General features: G+C 56.3%; 2 protein-coding genes across 8 annotated transcripts; one reads left to right on the forward strand and one right to left on the reverse strand.

Annotated features, from left to right (window-relative positions):
- On the forward strand, nt 1-7,028 carry ARHGAP9 (Rho GTPase activating protein 9). Of its 5 annotated transcripts, none has more exons than XM_032644426.1 (17): nt 1-451; nt 728-951; nt 1,916-2,140; nt 2,321-2,434; nt 2,633-2,737; nt 2,967-3,028; nt 3,157-3,247; nt 3,453-3,593; nt 3,691-3,789; nt 4,018-4,159; nt 4,262-4,369; nt 4,714-4,812; nt 4,985-5,062; nt 5,210-5,263; nt 5,517-5,651; nt 6,007-6,112; nt 6,751-7,028. In XM_032644426.1, the coding sequence occupies exons 1-17, from the start codon at nt 136-138 to the stop codon at nt 6,920-6,922; spliced, it is 2,271 nt and encodes a 756-aa protein (XP_032500317.1). In that variant the 5' UTR covers nt 1-135; the 3' UTR covers nt 6,923-7,028. The 5 variants fall into 5 exon arrangements, with proteins under 5 accessions (XP_032500317.1, XP_032500321.1, XP_032500319.1 ...); XM_032644430.1 differs by having other exon boundaries at nt 121-451; nt 3,453-3,548; XM_032644428.1 differs by lacking the exon at nt 728-951 and having other exon boundaries at nt 430-451.
- Nucleotides 7,029-7,169: 141 nt separating this feature from the next.
- Nucleotides 7,170-17,000, reverse strand: GLI1 (GLI family zinc finger 1). 3 transcript variants are annotated; one of them, XM_032644407.1, is made up of 13 exons: nt 16,987-17,000; nt 14,644-14,831; nt 14,172-14,298; nt 13,849-13,941; nt 13,388-13,583; nt 12,989-13,133; nt 12,547-12,636; nt 12,319-12,456; nt 11,856-12,005; nt 11,069-11,233; nt 10,334-10,561; nt 9,539-9,806; nt 7,170-9,117 (listed from the first exon to the last, which is right to left on the reverse strand). In XM_032644407.1, exons 3-13 carry the CDS (start codon nt 14,269-14,271, stop codon nt 7,373-7,375), a joined length of 3,318 nt encoding a protein of 1,105 aa, XP_032500298.1. In that variant the 5' UTR covers nt 14,272-14,298; nt 14,644-14,831; nt 16,987-17,000; the 3' UTR covers nt 7,170-7,372. The 3 variants fall into 3 exon arrangements, with proteins under 3 accessions (XP_032500298.1, XP_032500299.1, XP_032500297.1); XM_032644406.1 differs by having other exon boundaries at nt 7,179-9,117; nt 10,334-10,564; XM_032644408.1 differs by lacking the exon at nt 10,334-10,561.

Raw genomic sequence — 17,000 nt, forward strand, 5'->3', positions numbered from 1 at the left:
ACCCCAGGCTTTCTATTCTTCCCCTCTACCCCACACTGCTCTTAGAACCATGTCTCTCTGCCTGCAAGCAGCCACTCCTATCCTTTTCTGGATCTCCCTCACCCCTTTTTCCCATAGGTGACAGTACCGGCAACAATGCTATCGAGCGGGTGGTGGCCAAGTACCCGGGGAAACCTAGGGCTGGGGACCCGGAGCGCTTCTCAGGGATCCCAGCTCTGTGCCCTGTATGCCTTCACTTACACTGGGGCAGATGGCCGGCAGGTGTCTCTGGCTGAAGGGGACAGGTTCCTACTGCTTCAAAAGACCAACTCAGACTGGTGGTTGGTAAGGCGCCTGGGAACACCCTCCACCTCTCGCCCCATCTTCATCCCAGCTGCCTACATGACAGAGGACTTCAGCCCTTCCCAGAGCCCAACAACAGTCACCCCCCACCAATCCCTCTGGACTCCTGGTGAGTAAGTCCTCCCCCCGTCACCTTCCTACCTCCCTGGCTTCTGGGAATTATTGGAAAGATCCCCTTCTCTGAAGCTTTTGCTAATCCTCTACTCCTACCCCTCATCCCCACCATGGTGTCCCTATCGCCTCTCCTTCCTAGTCTCAAGCCTTCTACATCTCATGTAATTTTCTACCTGCTCTTGTCTTCCCTGTGAGCCCCCAAGATCAGGGACCCAAGCCAAGACCCATGGGGGGACCCTGCCCCCAACTCTTCCCATTTTTCTGTTTCCAGGGCCAAAGTTACTTCCTGGCTCCCTGGAGGAGATGCACCTGTGTCAGGAAACCCCAGGCAGAGCCCAGGCTACATCTGAGCAGCCTCCTCCTCTTCCCCCTAAAATGTGTAGAAGTATCAGTGTTAGCAACTTGAGGCCAAGCCTCCTGCAGCCCTTCCAGGAAGGACCAAGTAGAAGGTCCCTTTCCCAGGAAGACTTGCTGACAGAAGCCGATGCGAACATGGTGAGTCATAGTGCTTCTTCTGAGCAGTCAGTCAACAGACATTTACTGCTGGGCTTAGTTGTAGGCACATTAGCAAACAGGACAGACAGAATCTCTGCCCTCAAGGGATTCCCATGGGGATGATGAACACATAAATAAGATAGCCCTTGGTACTAATAAGCACTACCATGAAGCTAAATGTGGTGGAGGATGAATGCAGTGGTCTAGGAATGCATCTCCAAGGAAATGACATTTAGTTGAATCTGAATAAGGAGAGACAGCCCTGAAACAAATGAGGAGATGAGAAGGAATTCTAGCTGAGGGACAGCAAGTAGCAAAGATCCTGAGGGTACGTGGAACCTGCAAAATGATAGAGGGACTGAAAGGCCAGCTTAGCTTTGCTTTTGTCTCTCAGCCTCTTGACTCCTGGCCCAGGGCAGGGTTTTTTGCTGTGTCCTGTCTTGCTAGCTCAGGTCACCGGCAAGTTTCCTCTAGAGATGGAACTCCCTTGATCTTCCTGAAGATTCAGCCCCTCCCCTCTCTCTTACTTACTAGTGGGTGAAAAATGGCCCCTCCTCTCTCACACTCCGCTAGCAGGGGCCTCTGACCCCTCTCTGTCTCCTTTTACTCTGGAGGATGTGAGGGTGGGACGCTCCTCTCGACCCCTCCCTCCATACACACGGAAAGCCTGTTCCCCTTTCCTGAGGTCCTCTGGTGGGGGTGGGGTGGGGGAGGAGGGAAGTTGGCAACAGGAAGTGAGGAGAAAAGCAAAGACTGTGAGGGAGGGAGTCAAAAAAAAAAAAAAAAAACCAGAAAAAAAACAGCTGCAGGAGACTAGGGTTTCTTCCTCAGTACCTGGGTCACCCCAGCCAGGAGGTGGTGGTGAGAAAATGGTGGGGGAGAGAGGAGGAGATGGTTAGGAGAGAGAAGATCAGGGAGGGGAACAGGTAGAATAACTACCTCTTTCTTCCCCCTTTCCTTGCAGGCAAGACCCCAGACCTTCATGTCAGAGCCCCCTGTGTACTGCAACCTGGTGGACCTTCGCCGCTGTCCCCGGTCCCCACCCACAAGCCCTGCATGTCCCCCGCTGCAGAGGCTGGATGCCTGGGAGCAGCACTTGGACCCCAACTTTGGACGCTGCTTCTACATAAATTCGCTGACTGGCTGCAAATCCTGGAAGCCTCCACGCCACACTCGTACCCGAGAGATGGTGAGACCTTCCCTCCTGCTTGTCCCTTCAATCTCCTTCTTTCCCCTACTGATCCCCAAAGTAGTATGTTTTCTCACTGGGACTCTCAGAAGATCAGACAAATCAAAAAATTGTTAAGAAGGGTGTCGAGAGCCTATTGAGGTGGCATCTGGATGGAGTTTTGCCTTTCCCTCTCCCCAGAACCCTGGCTCCATGGAGGGGCCACAGACCATGAATAAGGACAACGGTGTCCTGCAACCTCAGGCAAAGGACTCAGAATCTGGCACAGGGACGCCAGGACTTTTCGACTCCCAGGTGAGATCCCTCCCCCATCCTGGTCACATGCAGGAAAAGCCATCGTTTTAGACTTTCTCTTTTATGCAAGACATTCTTCTTCAGTACCCCACCACACCCCCTGACTCACACCCCCACATCCGCACCCCTCTTCCCCCTACAGCCAGGGACTCCGAAGTTAAAGTTTCCTTCACCTGTTTCTCCAATCCCCTCCCCCAGGATTCACCCTCCCTCTGCAGACTCGCCTCCCAGCTCGACCCCTCAGACCAGCCTTCAGCTCTGCAGTCCCCTCGGCCGCTGCCGCAGGTCCTGGACGACCCCCATGTAAGTCTCCCGTTTCCTTGTGAACGCGAAGATCCTCCCTGCCCAGCCCCCAGTTCTTGCTCCTTCAGAAAGGTCTTCCTCTTTCTGAGCGTTCTCTGGGTATCCTCTCTTACCGAGCACCGCCCGCTCAACTGTAAAGGACCTCACTCCTGGGAGATCCCCTGGGGAAAACCATGGTGACTGTGGGGGGCTCTGGGTGGCTTATTGTACCTTTCCTTCCTCTTGCCAGGAGGTGGAAAGGTCGGGCATGCTCAACATGACGAAGATCGCCCAGGGCGGCCGCAAGCTCCGGTGAGAACTGGGAACACAGCAGGGGCGGGGACTGTCGGATTCCGCGGGTAGCGCCAAGTGTTGGGCCCTCGCGGACGCGAATGTAAATGACCTCTGCACTATTATCACTGACCCCGCCGCCCCTGCAGGAAGAACTGGGGCCCATCTTGGGTAGTACTAGCGGGTAACAGCCTGGTGTTCTACCGAGAGCCACCGCCGACCGCCCCCTGCACCGTCTGGGTGAGTGTGAGGGAGGGGAGCAGCGGGGGGCACGAGGGGTTCCGGCACAACTTCTACAGACCTCAGGCCTACGGGGGGGGGGGGGAAGGAGGAGGGCACGTCGAGAGGAAGGAGCGCAGCCTCCCGTGTCCTCGCAGTCCACCGGGTGAGAGGGAGGCCGTGAGGGAAACAGCGCCGTGGCCTCAGTTTCTCCCCGGATCGCCAGGGACCAGCGGGTAGCCGACCCGAAAGCAGCGTCGACCTGCGCGGGGCCGCCCTGGCCCATGGCCGCCAGCTGTCCAGCCGCCGCAACGTCCTACACGTGAGCGCTCTCCCGCTCATCCCCGAAGCCCCGCCCGGCCCGAGGGTGCGCCCCCAGTTTCCGTCACGGGTCTCCCGCTGGGCCTCCCTGCTCTTTATGCTCCTTCCCGCTGACTCAAGCCCTTTCCCCGCGGGCCCCTCAGATCCGCACGGTCCCTGGCCACGAGTTCCTGCTGCAGTCAGACCAGGAGGCCGAGCTACGCGCCTGGCACTGCGCACTGCGGGCGGTCATCGAGCGCCTGGTGAGATGGGTGGGAGGTGGCGGGACAGTGACCCGGGAGAGGCTCGGACGGGCAGAAGGAGTGGAGAAGGAACTGTAGGATGTGGGGTGGTGAGGGACAAGGTGGCAGGTAGAGCCCTGGGGTGGGCCTGGGATGTGTGGGACCCCAGCAGCCGGCAAGGGGGGTGCAGATTTCTCTCCTAGCTCTCTTCCAACCTCTGATTCAGCCCATCTTGCTGTGTGGATATAGGATCGAGAAAACCCCCTGGAGCTGCGTCTGTCCGGTTCGGGACCTGCGGAGCTGGGGGAACTGAGCGCGGGGGAGGACGAAGAAGTAGAGTCGGAGCCGGTGTCCAAGTCACTGCTGCGGATCAGCAGCCGTCGGAGCTCCAGTTAAGGGGCAGGCCTGGTGGGCGGGGTCTGGGGGCTTTTCCCCGCTCCTCGGAGCCCCAGTCGCCGCTGCTCTCATGCTCAGATTCCACCTGCTTCCGCAGGTCGGTGTCCGGAAGGAGCTGAGCAGAACCGGGTACGAAACAAACTAAAGCGGCTTATCGCAAAGAGACCGCCCTTGCAAACCCTGCAGGAGCGGGGTCTGCTCCGAGGTGAGATGGGTTGGGCCACCTAACGCCCTTCTTCGTGCCTGCTTTAGTGTTTTTGCAAGCACTTTTATTTACATTCCGGATCTCGGCATCAGCCCATTTCATGGATGAGAAAACTTCAGCGAGGCTCAGAATAGAGCTTCCCAGAACTAGATCAGCAGACTTCTGAGACCACTGCTTTTCCCCCCTGCAGCTGATTGTTGGGGGGAGGGGGTATACTTCCTTGCCCAGACCTGGAACAGGCAGGCAGGAGAGCCAGCCCAACTTTGGGGCGAAGACCCGTGCTAGAAAGAGCTTTCATGGGTGACGCTGTCACTGGCTTCCCACCTCACTCTGTGCCTCCCCAGACCAGGTGTTCGGCTGCCAGTTGGAATCACTGTGCCAGCGGGAAGGGGACACTGTGCCCAGCTTTGTGCGGCTCTGCGTTGCTGCTGTGGATAAGAGAGGTCACTTTCCCAGAGACCCCAGAATCTCCCCTTCTAACAGGCCAAGGCCCAGAACTCCCCACCTCTCCCATCCTAGTCTTCCTTCTGCCCTTTTTTCACTCTACCCTCAGATCCCTCACCAGCACACACTTTAGAGCACGAATCCTTATCTGCTCCCGGCCTTATCTCCTAGGTCTAAATGTGGACGGCATTTACCGGGTGAGCGGGAACTTGGCAGTGGTCCAGAAACTTCGCTTCTTGGTGGACAGAGGTGAGGTGGCTCTGGGCAGGTGTGGTACTAAGAACTTCATGTATCAGAATCACAGGTGGTTCTGAGTGAGGGAGCTGGCAGAAAAGGGACGTCTTCTGTCTTGAGCTACATGTCTTTGTGCTTGATCTCTTCTTATACATGTTGCAGAGCGGGCGATCACCTCCGATGGGAGATACGTGTTCCCAGAACAGCCAGGACAAGGTACTTACATGGAGGGCCCCTCAGACCCTTAAAAGTCACCCACATCATCCCTGCTCCCCGTGGATTCCCCCGTGTCCTGCTTCTGGGGGGTTGTCCCCATCCTGATTTCTGCCGTCTTGCCCCACTGTGGACCCCTTAGGCATTCCTGTGGTCTGCCTTAACTGAATCTTTTCTTTTCCCAAACTCCTGATCTCTCAGTTTCTGGGTCCCTCTGGCCATTTCTGAGCCCCTCTGTACCTCCTTCTCCTTCCAGAAGGCCGATTAGATTTGGACAGTGCTGAGTGGGATGACATTCATGTGATCACTGGAGCCCTGAAGCTTTTTCTCAGGGAGCTACCCCAGCCTCTGGTGCCCCCACTGCTGCTGCCCCATTTTCGTGCTGCCCTTGGTAAAGGATGGGAGCTTTGGGCAATACCCTTGATATGGGGTGGAGGGGAAGTGGGGGGAGCATGAGTGATAAAGAATAGAGTAGAGGTTCCCTTATACGCTTCTGTCCCATCCTGAGCACAGAGATGGAAAATAACTTTCAACTAATGTGCCAACTCCAGTTGTTGTTTTGGTGAGTGTTTAGAGGGCTGAGTTTAAAAGAATTCTAAGGTTGCAGTTGGGCTCAGCAAGAAAGAAAGCTGTGATAGATTAATGATGTCTTCACCGAGCAAGGGAAAGAGTAGTGAGTTTACCCACCCTGCCCTAGCGCCTTCCCTAACCTCACTCCCATGCCCTTCCCATCACTCTCTCTCTAGCACTCTCTGAATCAGAACAGCGCCTCTCTCAAATACAAGAATTAATAAGCTCAATGCCGAAGCCCAACCATGACACTCTACAGTACCTCCTGGAGCATTTATGCAGGTCAGGAAGACTGAACATCTTTGTTCATGTTGGGAGAGGGTGGGATGGGGCCTGCAGCTGGGACTCTGTGTTCAGATGGGGTGAAGGTAGGGAAACACCTAAGTTTAGTGGGTGATGGAGGAAATAAGCAACCTCTGTGCAGAGCACATATCACCAGAGTCAAAGCCTTTTTGCTCAGTCAGCATCAAATGGGGAACTGGGGACCAAGACAAGCCCAGGGATGCTGCAAGAGAAATAAGGAAAATCTCACCCTCTCCCTTCCCTCTGCTTCTTCGTCTTTCACTGGGACAGTAGGGATGACTTATTTGGTGGAGTTGGGCCTGGGCAGTGACCTCTGAGAGAGCATAGCCATTTGAATTAAAGCCTCCCAAATTGTGAGCAGAGAGGATTCTAGGGGCAGTTTCTGAAGTTGGGAAGAGGTGGGTGTATCCTAGGTTGTATCTTCAAGTTGTATCCTGAAGGCTTCTCCATTGATTTCATCTCCGTCCCCCTGGAGGCTCTCTCCTTGATTGATTTTCTTCAGCCACCGCATGGAGGGATCCCAAAGTGAACTCTTCCTCAAACCTCTGAAGGGTTAGATTTATTTGCAGTGGCAAGGCTGCTGCCCTATGGCCCTGTCTCTTGGCCTTTGCCCACAGGGTGATAGCACACTCAGACAAGAACCGCATGACCTCCCACAACCTGGGAATTGTGTTTGGACCAACCCTATTTCGACCGGAGCAGGAGACATCTGACCCAGCGGCCCATGCCCTCTACCCTGGGCAGCTCGTCCAGCTGATGCTCACTGACTACACCAGCCTCTTCCGCTGACTGGGGCAAGGTAGAAGAGAAAATGTGTTTCCGGTGATTTCTGTTGGATAGCCTTTGGTGGGGGTTGTTCTGCTTTGAGGATATCCCTTTAAATCCTGTGTCTACCTGATGACTGTCTCCATCTTTGTGAGTCTGACCTGAGGGGTTGGGAAAGGGTGAGGAAGCTTCTCTAAAGAGGGAAGTGGATGGATTAACCCCTGCTTCTCTAGTTCCCTGTCATCACCCCTCCCCCAAGATAACATATAAAGCAGGGCTCTTTCTGATGCAGTTCCTTTATTATCAGGAAACAGTGTCATTATCAAATTCCTCCCCAAATATAGTTAGACTGTGTACAGCCCCAGCCCATACCTCCCATCTCTGGGGTATTCCAGGGGGCTATGGCTCCTCCTCCTGACTTCTTTGTAGGGATGGAAACCCCTTAGGAAATGTGGATCTGTGATTCCCCACTCCTTAAGCACTAGAGTTGAGGAACTGTGTCTCCCCAGGCAGGGATCCCAGTAAGACACTCATGTTGCCCACAGCCATGTTGGGGGTCCCAGAAGGAGGTGGGGTATGTTCAGAGCTGTCCCTCTGATCATGGGAGGGGGGAGGACTCAGCCCCTGGGGCTCATCCAGAATAGCCACAAAGTCCAGCTGAGTGTTGTCGAGATCAAGAGAGTCCAGAGGGTTACACACCTGCCCCTCAGGAGGAGGGTACAAGGCTGGGCCCCCTCCCAGCCTGCCCACCTCAGGATGGCCACAGCTGGGGTTGGTGCCCCCTGCCTTGAGGGGCCCATAGCAAGTGGGTAGTGGGGGCAGAAGTCGGGGTGGTGCTGCTGCCCTATGGGAAGCCTTGTTTGCCCCTACTGCAAAATTTTCATGGCATGGTGAAGGGGTAGGATAGGAGCCTGACTTGTGATTGGGCAAGTTAGGTACAAAGCCAGGTCCATATGTGGCCACTTGTGCCTTGGCAGGGCTCAGGCTAACCTGGGAACCCCCCAGAAACTTGGGACTCTGGTAGAGAGGGTCCTGGACTGGGGGATCTCCCCTGCCCCCTCCCTCCCACATCAGCTCCTGTTGAGACTGAACATAATTACACACAAGCTGCGCCTTGAGCTGTCCTGTAGAATGAGTAGGGGACTCAAAATCCAGGCTGGGCCTGGGTTCTGAAGGAAGATAAGCGGGAGGTGGCTGGGTATAGGTGCCTGACTGGGGATACTGGGGAGGGGGAGGCTGGGGGTAGTGGGAGAATAGAGGCTGTGAGCGTGGAGGCCCCTCACTGGGGTGGGCATTGAGGCAGGGTGCCAGTCCTGTGGAGTCAGAACCCACTGGACACCCCTGTTCCGGCTTCACCTGCACTTGTCCATAATGTTCAAGACGAGGACACTGGCCGTAGGCCCCAGCTGGAGGCTTGGGGCCTGGGTACAACCCAGAGTGGGAAGGGAACTCGCCCCATGTTTCTGGGGTGGGTTCAGGATAGGAGACCTGCTGGGGACAGGGGTTGGGGCCGTAGTTGGTAGGCGGACCAGGCCCAAGAGGCAGGGAGCCTGGACCTCTAGCTCCATAAGGCTCAGCTGCTGCCCCCTCAGGTCCCCCATATCCCAGAGTATCAGCAGGCGGGAAGTCCATATAGGGGTTCAGACCACTGCCCATCATGGAGGTCCCAACCTCTGGCTCCTCCCGTAGCCCTCTGGTATCCATGGCGACATTCTCAGTGATGCTGGGGGGCTGTGGGGAGTAGACAGAGGTTGGGAGTTGGGGATCAAAGTTCCGTCCTCCTCCTGCCACTGTGGGGGGTGTGTGGACACAACCCAAGCTCTTGAACCGCTGGACTCTGGCTGGGGCAGGGCGGTCTGCAGACCGGGCTGGGTCACTGGCCCTCCGGGTGACCCCTGCATTGGGGCTGTATCCTGGATACTCGGCTCGGCTTCTCCAGGGAGGTGCAGGAAGACCCCCCATCCGATCCAGGCTGGGTGCTGCAGTGGGTGGGGTACCACCTCCCCTGGCTGAAGCGTATCTTGCCCGGAGCAGGTAGTGCTGGGCAGGCGTGAGGCCAGGCAGAGAGGATGCCCCGTTCTCTGGTGGGGAACCAGGGGGGAAAGGGGAAGCCAGGGAGGAGCGGCGGCTGACAGTATAGGCTGAGCTGACGCTGCTGGAGCTGCTGCTGCGGCGGTCAAGAGATACTGGGGGGCCCAGACGGCGAGACCCAGGAGTGCCTGCAAGTGATAGGTAGAAAAGGCCGGGGGGCCAGGGAGCCCTCTGAGTCTCACCCTGCCTCCCCCAAGGGATAGCCTTGTCCTGGAATCCCAAGGAAGGCTCCTTAACTCTAACCACTCAGTTTTGTCTCCTCCTTCACCCATGCCCTTTCTGCTTCTGGGTCACCAGGGATTCAGGGTCGCTGTGAACAGTCCTACAGGCTGTACACTGCACAATCATAGGGGACCGCATTTGCATCGTAGACTTTGTATGTCACAACAATTTTCTGATAGATGGAAGGAAAGCGTCTTGAGGAGGGAGGACGTTTTTCTAATTGTACAAAGGAGCTGTATAGCAGCCCTGAAGGGTGAAGTCCTCCTTCCAACCCCAGGGAAGGTCCAGGTCCCAGCCTAGCAACCACCCCCAACACCCATCTCTCACCGGTGTGGGTCAAGCTGGGCAGTTTGAGGCCCCGGGGCCCTGTTGGTCGGAATTGGTGTAGCTGGTCCAGCCTAAGGTTCTCAAGGCGGCGAAGAGTAGACAGACCGGTGCCAGCAATGCAAGGCCCCTCGTCCAAGCTAGACAGGTCCTCAGTGCTGCCCCCTGCATTTCCAGTCATTTCCACACCACTGTCTGTATTGGCTGCGCTGCCTGCTGGGGAGTGGTCACTGCTGCAGGACGACTGGGCCCCAGGGCTTGGCTGTGGCTTCTGTGGGGAAGATGAGGGCTAAGGGTGGCACCTATCCCCCTTCCCCACAGTTCCCTGAACTTGGTGAGTGGCTAAAGCCTGTGTCCCAGTGACTGCCTGAGGGTATAGAGAGGGCTGAGCAAGTGAAAGACGAGGGCAAAAGGTGATGAGAAGAGCCTAGACTACCTTGACTCAAATTTGGGCTCTATGACCTTGAACAATTTCTCTATGCCTGAGTTTCCTTATCTGAAAATGGGGAGAGTAAGTTCCTTTCTCATGAAGTTGTTGTGAGGAGTACGTGAAATTATACAGGCACAAGGCCTAAAATAATATACTAATTCCTATATATGAGTTTGTTGAACCCATGAAATAATTAATTACACTAAAATCCCTAGATCTGAGGTAGCCCAAGGAGCAAAACTTGGATAAGAGACTGGGGGACCGGCCACAGAAGAGAGATTTGCACAGGAGGCAATGGACCAGTTGGGAGGGGACTGGAAAGATGTCGGCAGGGCAGGCGGGGGTATGGAGGCAGGGGGTTGCCTCACCATGGCACCCTCCGGCACAGCCAGTCTGCTCTCCTCCCTGATGGGGCCTCCGTCCCGCTCCCTCTTGGGCTCCACTGTGGAAAGAGCTGGTGCCCGGGGCAGGGGGCCATCTCCTCGGTGCCGCTTGGTCACGTGGGCGTCAGGACCATGCACTGTCTTGACATGTTTCCGGAGCGAGCTGGGATCTGTGTAACGTTTGGTGCAGCCAGGGAGCTTACACACATAGGGCTTCTGTTGAATGGAGAGTGAAGACAGCAGGCAAAAGGATCAAAGCGGGAGAATTCAGAAGAAATGGGAAAAAGTGGTGGTAAGTGAGGACGAGGGGGGTCAGGGAGAATGCATAGCACCCAAGGAAATAAGGAGAGTAGGGCCCTTGGAGTAAAGGATGAAAGGATCAAGGGGAAGATTAGGAAAACTGACAGCCCAGGCCTGGGAAAGATGAGGGGGTGAAGCCAGGTCTGTGAGGCCTCATAAATTCAGGGGTTGAAGGGACCAGGGGGTCTCTTCTAGTTAGAATGTGTCTGTTTTAGTTTAGCCCTTTGGCTGGTTAGAGGAGGGGTGGTAAGTGGAAATTCTTGGTTTCAGAAAGACCTTCTTCAGGTGAATTATATGGGTCGGGGATAGGGGGAACTCACCTCTGTGGAGTGGGTGCTGGGCTAAGGGATTTCTTATGGGGGAACCTCCCCAGTAGGTGGCTTCTTTAAGTGGGGAGGGTCTCTTGAGTGGGGCATTCACCTCATTGGAGTGGGTCCGATTCTGGTGCTTGGCTCGGTCACTGGCATTGCTGAAGGCTTTACTGCAGCCCTCGTGTTCACACATGTATGGCTTCTCACCCGTGTGTGACCGCAGATGTGTCTTCAGATTTTCCAGGCGTGAGTATGACTTCCGGCATCCCTCAAACTAGGGGACATGGGGGGTCAAAGGATCGCTCTCAGACAGAAGGACATGGAGATTAGTGGAACCCTGAATCTCAAAAGGGACATACATCAGAGAATATAACTCAGGATGGGAGAGCACTGGGGCTTCAGAATTCCCCAAATTCAGGGACAAGGGCAGGCAAGAGCTGGGGGAACAGAAGTAGCTGGAGGAACTCGGCCTGCAGGGACATGGAGCTGAGGCAGCGAGCAGCCCCTGGTCAAACCAGGGCACGTCTCCTGCATGGGGAGCCCGGACTGTCTTAGGAGGGGTCATCCGGGGAGTGTGTGTCCTCAGTGAAGGACTTCCCCATTAGGCAGAGTTCCAGACCCAGTGCCTAGGGCCCACTGTACTTCTAGGGGCCCACAAAAATGTTTTAATTTCTTTTAAAAACAAGGGGAAGAATTAGCTTTTAGGTCCAAGAAAGTGTTCTAATATATAATATCAATATGTTCATCTTCATACCAACCTAGTCATAAAATACAATTTTTGAATATTTGTTTATGGAGGAAGGGACCTATGAAGGCAAAAGTCAGACTGGGCCCTGCCTTGGTGGGGAGCCCCGATTTAGAAAGGAACCCTGAGCTTGGGGCGGGGGGTGCCTCACCGTGCACTTATGTGGCTTCTCGCCTGTGTGTCTGCGCATGTGCACCACCAGCATGTACTGGGCTTTGAAGGGCCTCAGCTCCCTGGAGCAGCCCCCCCAATGGCACACAAACTCCTTCCGCTCTCCGTGGATGTGCTCGCTGTTGATGTGCTGAGGGAGAAGATGCAGAGGTTCTCTGCGGTTCCCTATGCCCCTGAGATCCACAACAGACCTTCCCTGGACCTCCCCACCCCACCATATCCCTCCATGGCTTCCCATCATGGGGGAAGAAGAGGCAGGAAGAACATCATAGCCCACAGCTCCGTTCTTCCAAGTTTCTGAAACAAAGCTACACCTCCTGAATTTCTGCCTACCCACTGGGCACCCAACCTCTGACCTCCTGCCCTTAGCCTGATTCCACCATGTCCCACCCAGAACGTCCTACAGGCTCCAGCCAGCACTCCTGTTACCCCCTGCGGCTCACATGCACCAGCTGCTCCTGGGAGTCGAATTCCTGACTGCAGCCATCCCAGCGGCAGTCAGTCTCATACACAGAATCGTGCTCAGGCTTCTCCTCTCTCTCCAGGTCTTCCCGCCCATCCAGCATCCCCAGCAGGGGATCCTAGGGAAGGAGAGAAAATTCTAGTGTCACCTGGGTGACAGCTTTTGTTTCGCTCAGGTTGCAGAGGTAAAGCTCCCCGCTCCCCCTTACCTGTGTGCCCGTGGAGTTGGGGCTGCACATATCACCTTCCAAGGGCTCCTCTGGGCGCTTGCTAAGCAGCGCATCCAGCTCAGACTTCAGCTTCCCCGAGGGCAGAGGTGAGGATGGTGAAGGGAGAAGTGAGCAGGAAGAAGGGAGAGCCCAGCCAGGTCTTCCTGCCCTGAGTGCCCCCACCCAAGCAGCTGGAACCCCTGGGTTTGGAAGAGACTTCCTCCTTAGACTGCACTGGTGAGTGGGATGGGTGAAAGGTGGGATCTCATTTGGAAGAGACTGATTCAACCCCAAGGAGCGAATCCCAGCACCCATACCCCTTAATTTTTCTGGCACTGAAAACTTGTACATCCTCTGTTCTTCATTCACCTTTCCTCTAAAAAGTCTACCACCCACCTACCAGGAACTGAGGGAAATCAGGTGACAATATGAGGACTCTCACCTGGCAAGTTGAGAGGGGTCCCCGGGACTGAGGATGTGGCATCATCCCACCCTGGGTGGGCTCATGGGGACCACAGGGCTGGACCCCGAAGGAAGGCGAGGTCCCTTTTTGGTGATTCATCTGGGGTGAGAATCCCAGAGATGGGCTGAGGAGGAGGAGGAGAGGCAGTTACTTAGGACTATCATCTCAGAAAGCCTCAGGAGTGCTTGAGCTCTTTGGAGGGTTTCTGGAAGACGGTATGGGAAGTGGTTGAGGCAGTCCCAGGGAAGTACTGAGCAGGGCTTCCACGCCTTTGAAGTGATAAGGATTCAAATAGGGTCAGGTGGTTTGGAGGGCTTGAGGCTTTTAATGGGATTTGGTAGGGCCTTTAGGGGCCTCTTAGCCCGAGGCTGTCTGCACCTCATGGTGCCGATGGAGAGGTGACCATAGGAGCCCCCCGGAGATGCACAGCGTGAGTTGATGAAGGCCACGAGGGAGCTGGGTGAGGTGCGGATAACTGTCTGCAGGTCCAGGCTGGCGTCTGACAGAGGTGAGATGGAGAGAGCCCGCTTCTTGGTCAATTTGACTGCACTCCGGGGAGGAGGAAACAGTGGGGCTGGGGCAGGAAACAGGGGAGATAGATACGGTAAAGGAGCATGTCCCCCATGCATGCAGCCCATGGGTCCTGACTCTCAGCCAAAAGAAATGACACCAGACTCTGCCCTGTTGACCCCATCTGTGACCTCTTGATCATGCTCTGATTCCTTGATCCCATCTCCAAGCATTTCCTCTTCCAAAGTAGATGCCCTGCCCTCCAACTTTCTCCCTCAGGACAAGTCCCAAAGAGGCAGAAAGGAAAGAGATGTTGCCCGAAGCCTCACCCTCCGTGCAGCTGCTGGTCTCTCTGGCTGGCCCATAACTGTGGGGGCCAGACATGAGGGTGGCCTGGTGGCAGAAGGGCAGACCAGGCAGTCCTAGAAAAGAGATACAGCTGGAATGGGGGTTGGGAATGGAGGACACATGAGGTCTCACCTTGAAACCCGAGGTAAGGCCCGATCCCATATTCCAAGCACCAATGACATGGGGCCTCAGATCTTTTTGTATATGGGAAACTGGCATGGGGCTGGCAATAGACGAGGGATCCCTGGGACTGGGTGAGAGATCTGCCAGTCATCAAGGTCCGGGGATTGGTGTACGCACTGACCTTCTGTCCCCAAGCTGGGGGCCCCCTGACTGGGGAGGGGCCGGAGACAGCAGGGCTCGCCATAGCTACTGACTGGCGGTGGGGTCATCGAGTTGAACATGGTGTCTCAGAGGAGAGTGTGGGGACACTGCAGGAGGGGAAGGGAGATCTGCAAGTTATAAAGGCAGGAGAGAAACATGGAAGGTCAGATAACTAAGTCAGGTGCCGAACCCTGGGCAGAGCACCTCCAAGACATCTGCCATGGGAAATCAAGTTGAAGTGAGCTTCACGGTAAGGAGAGAAGTCCTATAGAGGTAGAGGCAGTCTTGGGGATCTTTGTGGGAACCGGGTGGGAGCTTTGCCTGGGTGGTGTGTGTGTGTGTGTGTGTGTGTGTGTGTGTGTTTTATACCATGGGCCCTCTGTTTCATCTTGTTCTGACCATGGGCCAGCTTTGAGGGTGTGGGATGGGGGAACTCAGGAGGAGTGACTGACCTCAGGCACTGGGCTGGCTGCTCAGCCTGAGCCCCTCTCCCTTTCTTCATTTGTTGCTCGCTGCCTAGGGACAGCCCGTCTACAACCTCTCCAGTGTCCAGCAGAGGGAGCCCTCGCCACAGCCCAGAGAGGCTGACGGGGCCAGGAGGGAGCCCAGAAGATCTGTCCTTTCCTCTCTAAGGCAGAAACTGTGTGGAAGGGGATAAAGTTTCTGAGGAGAGACTCCAGGGTCTGTTGGGTACAAAGGATGGAAGCTGGTGTTATTCAGGGGTGGTTTGAATCTGGGCGCCCGCCTAACTCTTTTGGTCTGTTTTGCGGGAACAGGAAAGGGGCTGTGAGGGAAAACTTTGGGAGAATACAGACACACACACACACACACACACACACACACACGTCATCCATTAGAGAGGAGTAGTGAGGGAGAAGAGGGTGCCGCTGTCCGCTTTTCTCCTCAAACTCCAGTTTTTACTCCACCCCGGGTTTTCCGGTCTCCCAGGACTGAGGGTGGGGTGGGGCGGGGTAGGGTGGAGAGCGACTGGGAGCGGGCCGGCCGGCGCGGTGGGTGATCCCAGGATGCTGGGATTTAGGGTGAGGGCGGGGGTAAGATGGGGAGCGGAACCCGGACCCCATGACCCAGCCCGAGCCCCGCAGCCTGGGCTGTACTCTTCCTAACTCCTCCTTTACCAGCGGAGATCCGGATCCTGCAACCAAGACCTCCCAACTCGACCTTGGCACTACTTTGGGGGGGGCACAGCTGGCTGGCAGCTGGATGGGGGGACACTTCTCCCGCCTCTTTCCTCTATGACTCACCCAGGGGAAGGAGGCGGGGGCTAGCAAACGACCCCCCCAAAACTAAAGAAACTCCCCCAAACATGCCTACTCAGTCATCTTCCTGCCCCAGTGCCCAGCCATAGGGGAGGCCGAGATGGAAATTGGGCGACATCCCTCCTCACCCACGCGTGCCACAGCCCACCCACGTCTCCCCTTCACATTAGTGAAAGGAAGATTTCGCCAACTTTTCCAGCTTCAGAAAATTAAGTTTTTCTGGGGTGTGGATGAGAGCGCAGGATGGGGCAGGGAGCTCCAGGGTTCCCTTGCTGGAGCCCTGAATCATCCTCTGTGTCTCCCAATTTTCCAGAGTCCCCCCTCGCACCCCCGCTCCCCAACTCCCAGGAGTCGGCCCCGCCCCCCTTCTCCCGGTCCCGCCTTCCCCGCCCCCGTGCCTCCTCGGCCCACCCAAGTCGCCGCCGCAGGCTCTGGCTGCAGACGGCTCCGCTTCCCCCGCCCGCCCCGGGAGCCCAGTCGAGCGAGCTGCAGCGGAGTGGAGGGAGGGTGGACTGAGAGGCGGGACACATTCTTCCCTCGTCCCCTCAGTACATCCAGAGAGCTGGCATTGGCGCCCGTGGGAGGGGGCACTCTTGGAGAGTGGGAGTCCCCTTGGTGGGGTGAAAAAGAAGAATCCAGAAACTACAGGGAGAGAAAGTGACTAGGGTAAATAAAATAAGGTGTGTCTGGGGAGGGGGAGGGGCCAGGACACCTTAGGTTCCCGGGTATCCCAGCTAGCTTCCCAAGGGTTAACCCCTCCAGACCCCCGGGAACCCCCTAGTGACGTCAAGGGCGGGGTCTGTGCTGCCTGGCAGGGGATGCCTGGGAGATAATGGGGGGGGTGTCTCTGGACCCCGCCCCCCAAGGAAAACCCACCCTTATTCCGGCCCTTACAACTCCCCCCCGGGAAACTGCGCTGCCTTCTCCCTCTACTGGACCGTAAAGACCTATCCTACGAAGACCGCAGTTCTCCAGCGCCCTAAAACCTTCAGTCCCCAGTGTCTATAGGATCCCCTTTCCCTAATCCTGTCCCCAAAGCTAGCTGCCCAGGACGGATTGTTTCGGGGTCATGGGGCCTGAAAGAGGCTTCAGAGCGGGGAGCAAGGGCAGGCAGGGTGGTCTGAGCCAGAGGAGGGGCCTCGGTCCCCAGCTCCCGTTCGGGAGGGGGGCCAACGGTGATGCACAGGCAGGCAGTGGCCAGTGGTCCCACCCCATCCCAGTAGGGGTCTCCCTGTGGCTGGCCCCAGCTGCCCTGGTGGTCCTGAGGTCAGAGGGTCAAGACAAGGTCTCCTCAGCTCCTCCTTAGCACCCTGCCCACAGCCATTGGGACCCAGGAGTCCAAATTCCTTGGGGAGTCTTCCTAGGGCCTAAACTAGACACTGACTCCACCAGCCCCCTTCCTACTACAGAAGACAATTCTTTTTCCCCAAAATACATGCACCAGCAAGCACATCTGTCACAAGACAGGTCAGAGCTTTAAGCCCAGCCGCCCCCCAGTGGTTTTGTCACCTCACACACCCTATCTAGGAGAC

This window comes from Phocoena sinus, chromosome 10, assembly GCF_008692025.1.
Source record: "Phocoena sinus isolate mPhoSin1 chromosome 10, mPhoSin1.pri, whole genome shotgun sequence".
Classification (NCBI taxonomy): Eukaryota; Metazoa; Chordata; class Mammalia; order Artiodactyla; family Phocoenidae; genus Phocoena; species Phocoena sinus.